Source organism: Lytechinus variegatus, chromosome 18, assembly GCF_018143015.1.
Source record: "Lytechinus variegatus isolate NC3 chromosome 18, Lvar_3.0, whole genome shotgun sequence".
NCBI classification, from domain to species: Eukaryota; Metazoa; Echinodermata; class Echinoidea; order Temnopleuroida; family Toxopneustidae; genus Lytechinus; species Lytechinus variegatus.
Genome location: NC_054757.1, coordinates 6991053 through 7008170, shown reverse-complemented (window position 1 = coordinate 7008170; position 17118 = coordinate 6991053). Strand labels below are relative to the sequence as shown.

At 36.0% G+C, this 17118-nt stretch overlaps 1 protein-coding gene across 1 annotated transcript in view; it reads left to right on the top strand.

Annotated features, from left to right (window-relative positions):
• The window catches only part of LOC121431956, an 81231-nt gene that overhangs the window by 30210 nt on the left and 33903 nt on the right, over positions 1-17118 (top strand). The window contains exons 14-22 of the mRNA XM_041629751.1: positions 1144-1263; positions 4076-4138; positions 4749-4772; positions 9356-10135; positions 10673-10732; positions 12756-12842; positions 13299-13418; positions 15260-15322; positions 16311-16400. Of these exons, the coding sequence (XP_041485685.1) occupies positions 1144-1263; positions 4076-4138; positions 4749-4772; positions 9356-10135; positions 10673-10732; positions 12756-12842; positions 13299-13418; positions 15260-15322; positions 16311-16400 (1407 nt within the window). The remainder of the gene's footprint in view (positions 1-1143; positions 1264-4075; positions 4139-4748; positions 4773-9355; positions 10136-10672; positions 10733-12755; positions 12843-13298; positions 13419-15259; positions 15323-16310; positions 16401-17118) is intronic.

Here is a 17118-nt window from a genome sequence, read left to right as displayed (position 1 = left end):
CAAAGCATATTTGTCTCTCAAATCATTCTTAACTCTCTGGAAAAGTCAGTTGTCTTTACAATTATAGGAGTAGAAAGGGCACCATGACAGTAAACATTAGAAATATACAATTTAAAGGAAAAGTCCACCCCAACAAAAAGTTGATTTGAATAAAAAGAGAAAACTCCAACAAGCATAAAACTGAAAATTTCATCAAAATCAGTTGTAAAATAGGAAAGTTATGACATTTTAAAGTTTCACTTAATTTCACATAACAGTTACACATGTATGCTCATCCTGGTTGGTATGCAAATGAGGAGACTGATGATGTCATCCGCTCACTATTTCTACTTTTCTCATTGTCAAGTGAAACAAAGACTAATTAGCCTTGTTTAATACTATAAGGTTCAGTCAGGTTGATCCCTATTGTCAAATCTGTAAAAAAATAAATATTAATTAATTCAAACTATAAAAAATAATAGTGAGTGAGGGACATCATTGATTGCCTCATTTGCATGCCACTGAGTTGTACATGTAATTTTTTATAGAAAAATAAGCAAATGTTTAAGATGTCATAACTTTCTTATATTACATGCGATTTTGATACTGTTCAGCGTTATGCTAGTTTGAGTTTACTCTGTTTATTCAAATCAAAAATTTTCTGGGGTGGACTTGACCTTTAAACAAATATTTGGACATTTTTGGCTTCCCATAATTTTAGCAGAGTTAGATCATGGTCTAATGTACACCGGACTTCAGAATACGGGCATTAGATCTTAGACTGAAGGTGTTGTAGGAAAAATTTGCAATCGATTGCAAAAATCAATTGCAAAATTTGCATTTAATATTTTTATGTATAGGGCAAGTTCATAGAATAAATCAGATTTTTTTTCTCCATTGTTGATTCACTTCATGAACTGCTCAAACTGTAATCATTTGATAGCCTTACAACCTTCATATAACAATTTACGGAATTCCTACAGATGGGGGGTGTACATACATTGTGAAATAACATTATAGCAAGTCAATAAATATGTTCTGTAATAAGAAGAAGACTATAATTGGCAGTTTGCAATGAATTGGTATGAACAAGCATATATATGTTCAGATGTATAATTTGTCTAATTATGATCTGTTAATTTGTGTTTATATTGCCTTTTTCAGAACATCATCATTGCTGGTGTTGATGAGATCTGTGCGATGTTGGGAGACTTTTCTGATCAGTGTAAGAGTTACGTGGACCAATACGGATACATAGTCTTTGACTTCCTTGCTTCACAACTGGTGAGCTTTCTTAAATAAATTTAAAGGGATGATCCAGGCTGAAAGTATGTTAAGCCTAATATATAGAGTAGAATTCACTGAGCCAAATGCCAAAAATTTCATCAGAATCGGATAACAAATAACAACGTTATTGAATTTTAAAGTTTAGCAATATTTTGTGAAAACAATCATCATGAATATTCATCAGGTGGACTGATGATGTCACATCTCCACTTGTTCTTTTGTATTTTATTATATAAAATTAGGTTTATTCAAATTTTTTCCTCCAAGAACCAGAAAAATTGGATTGACAACTGATTTAGTGCATTAGATATTTATTGCTGCAACTTATTTCATTATAAGGGAGACATATTATTCTCAGAAATATGATATAATGAAAAAAATATAATTTCATGTAATAAGAAAACGGAAAGTGGAGATTTGACATCATCCGCCCACCTAATGAATATTCATGACGACTGTTGTCACAAAATATTGCTTAACTTTAAACTTCAATAACTATGTTATTTGTTATCTGATTTTGATGAAATTTTTCGGCATTTTGCTCAGTGAATTCTACTCTTTTTTTTAAGATATAAATATTTTCAGCCCGGACCATCCCTTTAACCTGGTTGGTGTTTCACATAGAGTAAAGTGACTTAGAGTAGTGCTTAATTAAACGCCAACACGCACGTTTGATTGATGGATACGCTATAGTGTGCGTCACATGCGCATGATCTAACCAATGGAGTGATTCGTTGTATATTGCATGCAACTGAAGTTTAAGTGCGATTCTTCTAAGTCATACTTAATCTTTGTGAAACATGCTCTTGCTCTTAGGGCATGTGCACCTGGGGGCCGTTTCATGAAGCTGTTCGTATAAAGTTAAGAGCGACTTTAAGAATGACTGGTGATCCTTTCTTACGTCCTAAACAGTCGCCAATGGTGCGTACCATTTACCATAAGAAAGGATCACCAGTCGTTCTTAAAGTCGCTCTTAACTTACGAACAGCTTTATAAAACACCCACCAGATATTGCCTTTTAGATCTACAGTAAGTGAACATTGTGATCATATGATTTGAAATGTTCAATTCATGCTTTATGAGGTTTATATCATTTGTGGAAAGCAACCTGACACAACAACACATGCCATGCTTGTGTTTCACGTCCAACAATATTACTATGTGTTGTGTTTAGGACCAGACCCTTTCATTTACAAATTTCCAAAAAGAACCTCAAGAAAGGTCAACAATGCAATTCAATTAAAGTGTTACAGTACAACTATTCAAAATAAGTTAAAAAAAGACCTCAATTATTTTCTCTATAACATCCTGTTAATATATTGTAAGCACTTGAAATGTAGAACTATTTATTATTTTATATACTGCAAAGCATGTTTGCATTTTTTGTAAATGGAAGAGTGCAATATAAATGCTTACATGTATTTACATGTATTTAAGAAACAATGAATGAAGTGCATTTGAAACATGTAGCTTTAAAAGAGATATTTTAAGATATATTCCCAATAAGATAATTTTTGAATGGCTATCAAAAGCTGTGATTGTGAGATACCAATAGATATTTTTGCAGTTGGATGATAAAGGTCACAAGATAACAATAATATATTACATTGTGCAGGGCTAGCTTGTAGGCCAGCTAATAAAGCTCAAGTGGCTACCCTGGGTAACTATGAGATATCATTATACAAATAGCGAATAGGCGATGTGCGAGTGCGATGGTGCGAGATTTCGCATGAGGTGAAAGAAAGATGATCTATTCAACGAGGTATCACCCTTGGGCAGCATTGCGCATTTAGCCAGCGGGCTTATACGCGTATTGCACCTTCATTTTACTGAGCGCAATGAATTAAATCGTATTGTGACGTCACCTCCTAAAGCCGTGCAACAGTACATTTTGGATGGTACGTCTTGTGTGCAACGGTACAAATGTTTGACAATGACATTCAGCCTCCCATTTGCTCGCGTACAACAAGCTAAGTAGGCATTGTACAATATAATTTATCATTAGAGGGCTGATGTATAGAAATTATTTTATATAGACCTGTTTTGTCCACAGTATATTGGCAGACTACCATTTGAAATCAAAATGAAAATTTCAAATGAATTGTATATGTACCTCTGTATTTACGCTCTTAAATGCTTTATGAAATAATAATGCAAAATTTACATTATACTTATTGTTCTATACCATTCCCCTCCTCTCTCGATCTTCCCTCTCTCTCTTTCTGTATCTGTCTTTGTCCATATCTATCTGTGTCCTCTTTCCCCTTCTCATTCCATCTTGTGCATTACCTCCTCTGTCTCTTTGTCTCTATTTGTCTGTCTTTGTGTCCGTCTTCTCTTTCTATATTCTCTATCTTTCCTCTTCATCCCACTCTCTCTGTCTGTCTGTCATTGTGATCTCCCTTTCCCTTCCCTTTCTGTGCCTGTTTCTATATGTCTGTCTTCTACCTCTCCCCATCTTTCTTTCCCTCTCCCCTTCTATCTTTCTCTCTCCTTCCCATTCTTTGTCTGTCTCTGTCTTCTATCTCTCCCCTTCTCTATCTTTCTTTCTCTGTCTCCCCTTCTATCTTTCTCTCTCCTTCCCATTCTGTGTCTGTCTCTATCTGTCTGTCTTCTATCTCTCCCCTTCTCTCTAACTTTCTTTCTCTGTCTCCCCTTCTGTCTTTCTCCCACTATCCCATTCTGTGTTTGTCTCTATCTGTCTGTCTGTCTTCTACCTCTTGTCTTCTCTCTATCTTTCTCTCTCCTGCTTCTCTTTCTCTCCCCCTCCCTTCCATTCTCCCCTCTCTCCATTGTTCTCTCTGAACAGTCCCCTCAGGAAATCTGTACTGACATCGACTTCTGTTCATCCACACAGACGCCAAAGACAAAGGTAAGATAAAGGTCATAACCTTTGACCTCTAACAACGTAACATTTCTGGTTTCTCCTCAGGTTGTTCGAGTTTTGAGAGAAGATCTTTTAGCAGTCTCTGTGGAAATTTAGGTGATGTCAGGTTTATGGCAATAAGTTCTTTAGGTTTTTGCCATCTGTGTGAGTTGCGTCCTTCTGAAACTGAATGGCATGTTAACCTTTTTTATTTTCATAAAAGCTTGTACCTGAAATGGAAATTTTTGACCAATGATTGAGAGTTTTTATCAGGAGTTTGTTTCAGGAGGTTCATCAAAGCAGATACCAATGGGTTAAATGACATACATGTGTGTAGGTATGCACTTGGCTGAGGTTTTTAAGTCTTATCCTTGAAATTTAGATGTATTTCCCTTTTTGTATATTTATTTGTACACAGTATATTTCTCCAATTTTAATTGTGTGTTAAAAGTTTTGAATGAGAATTTGAAATAAATGAAATGAAATGAATGAATGAAACAATAAACTGTTATCAGCAACATACAAGTTTACCAGTTCTTGTCCAGATAATTGATGGCTTGTATTAAAGAAAGAAACTTTGCAATTTTCCACCTTTTGATGTTTCTTTGCTTTACAGATGGATCTTTATCATATCTTCAAGGTGGTACTCTAATTATCTTAACCCATTAGAAACTGGCTGGTCATGTTATAACACACATTTTCCATAGACCCCCACCCAAATACATGCGAGCGCAGTCTCAAAAGGGTTAACATAATATTCATCATCTACACGTTGTAGTGAAGAAAGAATTGAGAAATAATTGAGTTCGGATGTGCAAAACAAAACGTTAACTATTTTATGAAACTGCCCATTGACATATTCAGTATATTTGGTATATACAGTTGGGGCCAAAAGTTTACATACACCTAGTAGACAAACAGTGATCCTCAAATTTTTACAGTTTCACCCATTCCTGCCAAAATATAATATCATGGATGCAGACAAGTATGGTCTCTTAAATATACCTGGCATATACTTCAAATAAAAACACTTGGTGACATATATATGGTTCATAATAGATATATTTCCAGTTTATTGGTGGGTCAAAAGTTTACATACATCAGCCCTAATACTTGGTAGCACTGCCTCCATTCGTCTTTACATCTCTCAGTCAACGTGGACAAGCTTCTTGCAGACCTCCCCTGGGATGTTTGACCACTCTTCTTGGCAGATAGCATACAATCGAGTCACATTCCTTGGTTTCCATGACTGAACATGCTTTTTTAGTTCTGTCCATAGGTTCTCAACAGGGTCGAGGTCTGGACTTTAGTGTTTCGGGTCACCGTCATGTTGGCCTCAATTCTGACTAAGATTGAGGTTCTTAGCGGACCTTTCTAGGTTTAGCTGAAGAATATTCAGATAGTCTTCTTTCTTCATGGTGCCATCAATCTTCTGGAGTGAGCCAGTACCACTTGCTGCAAAGCATCCCCACAACATGATGCTGCCATCGCAACTGCCCAGGTGTTGTTACAATACTTCAGTCTGGCTTTATGATGTCGGTCCTGGAATAAAGGCTTCTTCCCTGCTCTGCAGCCTCTCAGTCCATGATCATGGAGGACCCGCTTGATGGTAGAGGGGGATACCTTGCTTCCTGAAGCCTCCAGATCCTGGCAAATCTCTTTTTTATCATCCATGGGATAAGCTGAACTGTACGGACAAGTCTGTGTTCTGCTGTCTGGTTGAGTTTTCGCTTTCTCCCTGATCATGGTAGAGTCTGCACTGTGCCGAGAGTGTTATGCTTGCGTATTATGGTTTGCAGTGAAGCACGAGGCATGATTAGAGTCTTTGATATGACTCCTAAAGAGGAACTGGACTTGTGTAAATCAACAACACGTTGCCTAAGGTCTTTGGTATATTGCTTTGACTTCCCCATGGTGCTAATGTTGCAGTGCTGATCAACACAGTATTGGTGGTAGCATTTATAGATACCAACACTGAATCACTGCAGGAACTTCTGGTCAATATTTTTTTACCATTAGTCTATTCAAAAGACAAAAACCTATTCATCGGTCATATTTTAGCTTTGCTTGACAAAGATGGAATGTGAATCATGCTTCAAATGTCCAAGGAAGAGGTATGCATAATTCTGCGGTCATCAAATGACGTCATAGAATTATCACATTCCTCAAGTCATTAAAAGGAAACCAAGTCCACTTGAAAGCCATGGCACCTCTTTAAACACATTACATCACTTCATCAGTGAGCTGTATGTAAACTTTTGACCCATTGATTTTTCAGAAATATAGATATCATAAACCATGTTATATATATCTGAGTATTTTATATGAAATATACACCATGGGCATAAAATATTCGGACAATTATTCTGATCTAATTAGCAATTAAACTGGTTGAGTGACAAAAAGATGATGAAAAAATGAGAAAAATAATTTTTTCACCAGGTGTATGTAAACTTCTGGCCCCAACTGTATATAGAGTATTACCAATGCATCATTTTCAGCCTTTACTGCCACTGGACATATCAATTTGACCGCCACATAAATGTTGCATAATCATGAATGTTTACAACAACTTTCTGTTTTCGTCCATCGGTTTACCATTCTTTCTTCCGTTATAACATGTAAGTGCACAAAATTTTTCCTTCATGACATCACTGAATACACAGGGCAGTCAACCAAACTTTAAGAGGCCTTGCGGCGACTAAAGGCAACCGCACACCTTACGACCCGACTGGTCTGCGACTGGCTTGCGACTGAGTGGGGGAAGATGAATTGCAAGGTAGTCATAAGCCTCGACACCGCACACCTTGCGATCCAACTACCATGCTGTCTGTGACTTACGCATGCGCTTTTTACTTTTAGCCATAGAAACTGAGAAAATGGGCTTCCTACTGCGTATGCGCATTGTTTATCATATACGCGTCATGCAACTCTGCTATGTGATTGGCTGGAAGTTGGATTGAGCTTGCGATCCAGTCATAAGTATTTGACATGTGAAATCCTTATGAATTTCCTTGCGACTTGTCTCTGACCAGTCTGTGACTATCAAGCTGACAAGAGCTGTGACATCACATCTCCCCTCACTCAGTCGCAAACCAGTCGCAGACCAGTCGGGTCGTTAAGTGTGCGATGGCCTTAAAGTGTCCAAAGGTTTGACAAGTATATCCTTTGGTATGAAAGATATTCATGTCTATGCATCTGGAAATGTATTTCGACCAGTCAACAAAATTAATAATATAGGTACACTCTATTTTCAATACATGCACAGAACAATGTATGTATACATGTTGTTTATCTACGTGCAACCTGTATACTGGTTTGCCACATTGATTATTGTCATTTATCAATGTTTCTGTCCATTTTATCAAGTCTTTAGTTTCCATAATACTGCTCATTTGATTGTAAACCTTCATTCATATTATTTTTTTCATGAAATAAAAGCAGTTTCTCTCTAGTAATTTATCTGTTTTTTTCTCATAGCAGCTGCACCAAGAGCACACATTTCCATGGATGTCCACTGAAGTCTAATTATTTTTTATTCTATACGTCCATTTTCTGTTTTCCAATACAGCAATTCTTACTATTAGTCACTCAGATGCCACACTTGTTCATATTTCAAGTAAAAATTGTCCTGCTATATTATAGCTACGTCTATCAGTGTGCATTCCGTTTCATGCAATTTTTGGAGGAGATACTTAAATATTGTTTGTTAATAATCATAATATCACTGTTGACCCCTGCTTTAAATAGACATTTCCATTCCACTGTCAAACCTGATGGTATGGCTCCAGGGGGATGTTTCACAAAGATTTAAGTATGACTTGGGTCGCACTTAAATGTTGACGCGTACATGATATGCAACTCGCAATCTTATTGATCAATACGCAGTAGTGCGCGTCCTCTTGGCATGATCTGACCAATGCTGTCATGCCTTTTATACTGCACGCAACTAGATATTCAAGTGCGACTCTTTTATTGTCTTGTTTAGGCAAGAATACCCTTAAATTCACTCTTGGTTTATTGCATAAGGGCTTTTTCTGTGAGATGTGATGTGCTGTTGTGGTTTGGGAATTCTTTCATTTGCAATGATCGAAAGAATGAAGCAGCTGCACCTTCCATCAATTTACATGTTCATATTGAAAAGATGAAATGAACACCATTCATTTATCAATTTGCCAGAGATGTTAAAAAAACAAAAGAAAATACATTAATAGTTAAGATGCAAGTGAGAGAGGGAGGGAAATGGGGGGGGGGGGGGTAAATTAAGAGAGGGATGGTGGAGGGTTGGAAAAGGAGTGGATGAAGGGCTGGACTAGGCAGGGAAGAAAGGAGATAAAGAGAGATGGAAGGTGGAGGAGGAAAGTGGGATGGACAGAAGAATTGAGGGGTCAGGTAAATCATATTTTCACATTTTGATTGAAATTGCACAGTTCTGTTTTGGAATTCATATGTTACACCCGAAGCAAAGTAAACATTTCATCTAAACTTGCAGTGTAGCAATTTATGCTGATATATACATGTACATGAATATGATATATTTCAAAATGTTAAAATGAAAACATGTAGAAGTATTCTACATACATGATTTTAGACACGTGTGTCCATCATAATTACAACCTTTGTATCATAAAGTTCATCTTCATGCTGTACTCTGCCAATGCATTCAGTTTGAAGTGGAGCTTAAAATTCCTCATTGATAAAATTGTGAAATATTTTTCTTATTAATTAATGAATTCATTTTTTAATTCTTTAAACATTATGTAGACATGCCCCATTTACATTGCACCACCAAGCCATGATCTAGAGTTTCACTCACAGCACCTGTCATAAACCATGAAAGAAAAGACATGAGAAATTCTAGATCATTCATGTTTTATGCACACACAATCATGTGCCATACTGACATTTAAAAAGAAAGGAATATAGATGTACACTGTATATTATATATAAATATTTCAATATGATTGTGAATTGAAAAGAAACATAATTATATATAAAAAAAGAGATAATCACATTTTAAGTGAGTGGTTTTTAAAGGTCCACTTGTATGTTCAAGAATTATTGTTGGGCTTGATATCTTCAGAAACTGAAAATGTTAGCAAAGTTAAAAAGACTTCAGCTTAAATTTGAAAGTCTCTAATGATGATATATTTCTGAAATTCAATGGATAATAAGTTAGAGATGTGAGCTTTTATTCAAGCTGTTTAATTTTCTCAAATCTAGGTTATAGAAAAGAGAATACCTATTGAGGGACCTTCCAAGGTCTGTACCGATTGTGAACAGTTTGCCGCCGACGTCCAATCAAAATTGAACGACCCTAATGTTCAGAACACTATCGTCAATGCCATTGAGAGTGTGTGTGCATTGTTTGGACCGAGTTCGGACGAGTGCCGATCCTACGTCGAGCAGTACGGCGATCTCGTCATTCAGTTTATCGTTTCATCCATCGATCCAGACACAATTTGCAATGATCTTGGATTCTGTATGTCCTCAAAGAAACCCATTACCTTGAGGAAACTGAAAGGACCCTCTAAAGTCTGTACGGACTGTGGCAAGTTTTTCTCTGATGTGCAGATGAAGCTAAATGACCCCAATATCCAGAATACCATTGTTAATGCGATTGAGAACGCTTGCACGCTGTTTGGTCCGAGTGCAGATGAATGCAGGTCCTACGTCGAGCAGTACGGCGATCTCGTCATTCAGTTTGTCGTCTCCTCCATCGATCCAAGCACGGTTTGCAACGATCTGGGATTCTGTATGTCATTGGCTCGACTCCCCACCCCGAAACAGTTCAAGAAAGTTCAAGGACCGTCCAAAGTTTGCACGGATTGCGACCAGTTTTTCACCGACGTTCAAACCAAACTGAATGACCCCAATGTAGAGGCAACCATCGTCAATGCCATAGAGAATGTGTGTTCCTTGTTTGGACCAAGTTCGGATGAGTGCAGATCCTATGTTGAACAATATGGCGACCTTGTCATACAGTTTATAGTTTCATCGGTGGTGAGTTATTTGTCAAAGAGGAAGGGGTGAATGTAAATGATATCAAGAAAAAAGATGGACACTAACCATCAACATGCCAGTAAAACATTGGAAAGGAAAGGAACTGAAAGAGAGTTAGAGACAGAGTCATAGGAAATAGGATACAGAGAGGAAAAGGATAAGGAGAAAGAGCAGAAGAAAAGGGAGAAGGGAAAGGAGGAAGAAGAGGAAAAGGAGGAGAAGAATGAGGAGGAGGAGAATGGAAGAGAGAGAGTGAAGGGGGGGGGTTAGCAGAAAGCAGAGAGATTTGGATTGAAATGCAGTACTGAAAAACAAGAGACGATGAAAATGGGGAGGGGGAACCTGGAAGAGCTAGATTCAGATAGAGGGAGTAAAAAGGTATTTTATGCGTAGAATTTAATTACAATATTGTAAAATATAACCTCTTTTCTCGCATGTCTTTAGAAATAATGTGCTAAAAAGATCCTCTAATCTAATATTCTTTACTTTGCATGCTATTCATTCTATCTTGCTTTGTTTATATGTGATTTTTGCCAGGATCCTGACACCGTTTGCAATGACCTTGGTTTCTGCATGTCCATCACGATGCTAAGACAGGCAAGTTTTGTGTTGCCATGACGATTCATCAATCAAACATCCAGTGTAAATCACCTCTGCAGAGCATATTCATCCTATTATTCAGATTTGATCATTGTTTTCAGATGTTTATTTTTTTCCTCACTGTAATTGTACACATGCAATATGGCCAGTATTTTGAAAACGGGTTTCAATTGTAAAAATCCATGGATTATGCAGATTTCTCATATTATCGCGTATGAATTAAAGGAAATGAAACCTTTGGAACAAGAAGGCTTGTGTTAAAACAGAAAAATCAAAGAAACAGATCAACGAAAGTTTGAGAAAAATCAGACAGATAATGAGAATGTCATGAGCATTTGAATATTTTGCAATCACTAACGCTATGGAGATCCTCCTTTTAGCAATGCGACAAGGATGTGTGATGTCACATGTGAACAACTTTCCCTTTGATGGACTATAAAATACCCTAAAAATGTCTCTTTTTTGCTTTTTCTCATGGTGATACAAACTCTATATCCATGGTGTATTCTTTAAACATCTGTATTACATGCCCTCCTATAGGAAGAATACATGATCTACTGATAGATGTGATAATAGAGGCATTTTAAGTGAAATATACACTAAAGTAATGGGATAGTTGTTCACAAGTGTGTGTATTTATAATTGCACTTTTCTTAGTCTTCATGATGAATATGCATAATAATGTACACAAAATATGCACAGTTCATGGTTTTATACAGTAGTACAATTGAGACCTCCTTTGAGAAGTATGGGCCTTACGTATTCCGCATTGAAATGTCTTATACATATTCTTTTCTTATTGAGTTTGATATAATTCCTTTTTATTAGGAAAATGTAAGAGCATCCAAGTTGTTTGTAATGTATTTTTCTCTATAAACATGTGTTTATGATTGGAGTGAAGAAATGCTTTTCTTGCAGGTTCTTACCATGATGACTACTGGATAATCTGAATTACTACAGGGACCACTCTGCTTCTTTAGGCTTTATGTTAATCTTGGTTGATTGTACTGCTGTGTGAACATGTCTTATGATCACGTTTGGCTTTACGTTAACGGTTGCATTTTATCAAACCATTATTGATGAATTTATCCCCTGAGCCATTTCATGCGTATTATTTCTTCATTTTCTTCCTCTGTCAATGTTGTCATTTGAACAAATGTTGTCTGTGCCTTTGCATTTTCTACATTTCATGGAGCAGGAATTTTGTTGTTGCCCTTTGGAAGTGGGTTATAAAGGTGACTTTGGAAGAATTGATGTAACATGGATGATCTGCATATCGTGTAAAATCCTTGATGCTATTGTGATGTACTAGTAAATATTTCTGAAAATATACATTACTGAAAAGCAAGCAAACATGTAATCAAACTATTGAACCAAAAAACTTACATATTGCCTGAGATGGGAGAATGGTCAGTAGTTCTTTTTTCAATTTTGATTAAAGGCTTTCCTAAATTAAGAATTCACGAAAGTTATTAATCATGGCTAGTCCAGGAATATTCATCGAATACATGAAACCTTATATAAAAATTCCCTGGATAAACCTCCGGAATTCATGAACCTTCAATGGAATTAATAGAATTTTTCTTCTTAAAGCTTGAATAGAAGCTGTTTTTTTTAATGCAACTGTGTCTGCTGAACCATCCCCACAAGCTAATCACACACAGACATAATGGCCCGTATTCTGAAGTCAGGTTTAACTTAGACCATGGTCTAACTCTGTGCTAAAATTATGAGAAGCCAAAGGTGTCAACATTTTTATTATGTTATTTGTTTCTTATATTTACTGTGCTCTTTCCTGATTCATCGATGGTGAAGACAATCATCTTTTTGTACTTCCTAGACAATTATGAATGATTTGAGAGCCAAATGAGCTGAAATATGGTATCTCTACTGTTAGTGATTTATGTAACAAATGGCTATCCATACTTAAATTACAACTTTAAACCTGAGTTTAAGTTAAACCCGACTTCAGAATATGGGCCAATGTAACTTTGAATACATATTTTTCCCATCCTTACAGAGGCTGTCCCTACTTGCTGATCCATGCACAGACTGCAAAGCTTTCATTGGTGATTTACAAGGCATGCTCATGAACCAGACTGTAGAGGTAAGCACAAACTCTCCGACTAATTCTTCAAAATAAATGTTGAAATTTAGAAAAGTTCACTTTCATCATTTCTTTTAGGAAATATTGATATATCTTTATATGTACGTGTACATGTAGACCTTGATAAAAATCTGAATGGCAGTGACATCCCTACCTTGCAGTCAAATACAAGTTTTCTCTGAACTTTAAATCACAGTCTATATAATTATTCACTTGATTATTCCAACACTAATTTTAAATCTCATGAATGAAGTTATTTTCGTGATATTTTTTAAACTCTTCTACTTTTAACGGAAATGCTACATTGAGTTAAGGCCCTGTAATGCAAAATAAATAATCTCTCATTGGCCAGTGATATGATTAATTCTCTTCTTCATTCTGTCTCATCAAACCCTTAATATGTCAGAGCCCCTTTATAAAAAACTGATTACATTATCATTTTGTTATTATTCTCAGAACATGATTACCGCAGAGTTGGTTCAAGTGTGCAGTTACTTTGGATCATTCGCTGACGAATGCCAGACCTACGTCAGCCAGTATGCCACTTTGGTGTACTCCCTCTTGGCTTCTGAATTGGTAAGTGTGGACAGTTTGGGTTCGGAAGAAATTATTGGTTGTAAAAGTGGTAAAGAGAAGTGGTTTGAGGTGGATGGGCCTTGTGTTTGAGGAGGAGGAAAGATGATGAATCTGTTAAAAACAGCATGGGATCTGGATGTGGGTGGCGTAGGAGGACTGGGAAGACCATAGGGTACATGGAAAGACATGGTAAAGACGGAAGCCAGAAAGGTTGGTCTCAATAAGGAGGATGCTAAAGGCCACCGCACACCTTACGACTGTTCGCGATCCGATTTTGGAACGAATCGCATTTTGCTCATTTTCTGAAAATGTGAATGAAACATATCATTTTATTTGAGGTTTGAATTGAAAGAATACTAATATAACCATTTTGAAAGATTGCAAGCCTTTATTTCGGAGTAAAGGCCAAATTAGTTTCAAATCTTAGCCAATCGTACGACTGCTATGACTTCATTACGACTAGATATTAAATTTGCTTTTATTCTAAGAAGGATGATAGCATAGTCACAGATTTGAACATAGGTATTTGTACGATGATTTAAAACATTACACAGTAAGATGTTCCAAGTCTCAATGTTAGCATCAAATTATACTACAATTTTTCTGAAATTGGGTCGCAGACCAATCGTAAGGTGTGCGGTCGCCTTAAGACACAAAGAAGTGGATGGAGGGAGTGACATCATGGCGGGAGGGCCAGTAGCCCTTTGTAAGAAGGAATATGCTGACTGAAAAAAATGATGATGCTGATTATGATGATGATGAGAATATGCGTGAAGAGGATATATTGATGTTGAAGTAGATGATGATAACGATGATGATGATAATGATAATGATATAGTGTTAATTATATTGATGTTGATGATGGTGATGATTTCATATGTGATGATGATGATTATGATGATGATGATGATTTCATATGTGATGATGATTATGATGATGATGATGATTTCATATGTGATGATGATTATGATGATGGTGATGATTTCATATGTGATGATGATGATTATGATGATGATGATGATTTCATATGTGATGATGATTATGATGATGATGATGATTTCATATGTGATGATGATGATTATGATGATGATGAGAATATGCGTGAAGAGGATATATTGATGTTGAAGTAGATGATGATAATGATATAGTGTTAATTATATTGATGATGATGATGATGGTGATGATTTCATATGTGATGATGCTGATTATGATGATGATGAGAATATGCGTGAAGAGGATATATTGATGTTGAAGTAGATGATGATAATGATATAGTGTTAATTATATTGATGATGATGATGATGGTGATGATTTCATATGTGATGATGCTGATTATGATGATGATGAGAATATGCGTGAAGAGGATATATTGATGTTGAAGTAGATGATGATAATGATATAGTGTTAATTATATTGATGTTGATGATGATGGTGATGATTTCATATGTGATGATGATGATTATGATGATGATAATGATGATGATGATGGTGATGATAAAGAAAACATTCAACTCTCAATATCTTTTTAAACATTTTACATGTTAATATACTGCTTATCACTTGTATTACGTCTCCATTATTTCCATCTTTTAACAATTTTATCTTTGCTTTTCAATAATATCCACCATTTCTGCCTTCGATGAATAAGATTGTACCTTAGTAGGAACAATGTCTATGTTCCATCAGTTGTTAATCCTTGATTACTATAAGTTTTTCTTCATTCTCATAGGCCAATACAAGATTTATTTTCTGTATTTGATTGTATGTACTCATAAATATATTTTCTGTATTTGATTGATGTACACATAAAGAATATATTTTCATATCTTCGATTCGTACAGAATCCTGATCAGATCTGTTCCACCATTGACTTCTGCCCCGCAGAGACGCACTTGAAATTTAAGGTATGAATGAGAAGATCCCAGGAAGTCAATCCTTGTCCCTCTTTTCTCTCTTTGTTAAAAAATCTTCATTACATGACTCAAATTAAAAATTCAAAGAGGCAAGGTCATATTTCTTTTAAAAGGGCATTACAAAGAAAGGGAATGTGGTGCTCACTTGGGGTGGGGGGGTATCCAAGGCAATTTTAAAAAGGGTATCGATAGTAAAATATCCTTTTCAATGAGACACATGAACCACAGGCATAAAGGGCACTTAATTTGGCCTTCATTCTACAAATATTTGGATGGGCATGAAGGCCATTTCTGAGGGCAGTGGAGGCCATGACCCTCAGTGGGCTTGGATAATTAATTATTTTGTCTCTGTCCTCTTGTCTTCTTTCTCTGTTCACACATCTTGCTGTCTTGCTAGCTTCCTCTTTATTTGTTTGCCTCTCTCTCTCTCCTGTTATTGTTCAGTTAATTAATTTTGATCCAGAATGAAAAAAAGATGGAATTCATCTAAAATTGTCATGATGTTGAATTTGGTCAGAAGATTTGAAAGGCCATGATTGTTTTCTGAAATGCGACGTCATGGTTCACCATTGTCTGTAAAGGCAGAGCTGCCAAGTAGTACGGATTTTCCGTATTTAGTACTGAAAAATGAGAAGAATACTGATGGTTTCATGCAAAATACTGATCTCTCAAGTTTCAGTTTTATGTGTTGTCCTATGGTATTTCTTTGAAGATACTGATTTCCTTGCCAAAATACTGATTTTCAGCTTTAAAAATACTTAAATGTTCTTGTTCAGGTTGGCAGCTCTGTAACGTTCCAATTTTCACAAGCTTCTCGTTGGTCCTAACCATCTTATGTTATACATTATGCTTTGTACTAGACTGGTATGTTATATTGGTTTTAGTAAATGAACTTGAATATTGACTTATTGTAATAAAAGAATGTATCTTTAATGCCCAAGATTGGAGTAATTCTTGATACCTTACATTTATTCCATAGACTCCAAGGGTTAATAATCCTGAGGTGTGCACCCTCTGTCAAAACGTTGTCGGTGCCGTCGAGACATACATATCAAGCCAGGCTAACCAGGTAAGCGTTCACTAGCGTGCCACAGACACGTTTTCATGCAATTGTACTTATTATCTGTACAGTTGTAATGATTAATTTTCTCTTTAATGCCAGCAATGCTGGCTTTACAAAATAACCATATGTCTTGTCTTGTGTCTGTGGATTAATTTTCAGTCAATCACACCCAGCAAGGATTTTTCATAATGGCCCGTATTCTGAAGTCTGGTTTAACTTAAACTCAGGTTTAAAGTTGTGGTTTCAGTATGGACAGCCAATTGATACATAATCACTAACAGTAGAGATATCATACTTCAGCTCATTTGGCTCTCAAATTATTCGTAATTGTCGTGGAAGTATAAACAGATGATTGTCTTCACCATCAATGAATCAGGAAACAGCACAGTAAACCTAACAAACATACAACTTAATAAAAAATTTTGATACTTTTGGCTTCCCATACATAAACCACAACTTAAACCTGAGTTTATATTGAACCCGACTTCAGAATACAGGCCATTATTTCAAAGATCAAAATGAACATCTGTATTTTCAACAAAAATTCATTTGGCATGTTAAGAGTTAAGTTAAGAATAACTTTAACATACGTAGCCGAGTACCTGACCAGTATTCAATTCAAAGTTTTGATTGACTAAGTAAATTTCTTGGCATCTTACCTGGATTAGCAAAATGCTTGTATTCAATTCCCTTTTTAGTATTAATACTTTTTCAATCCAATTTC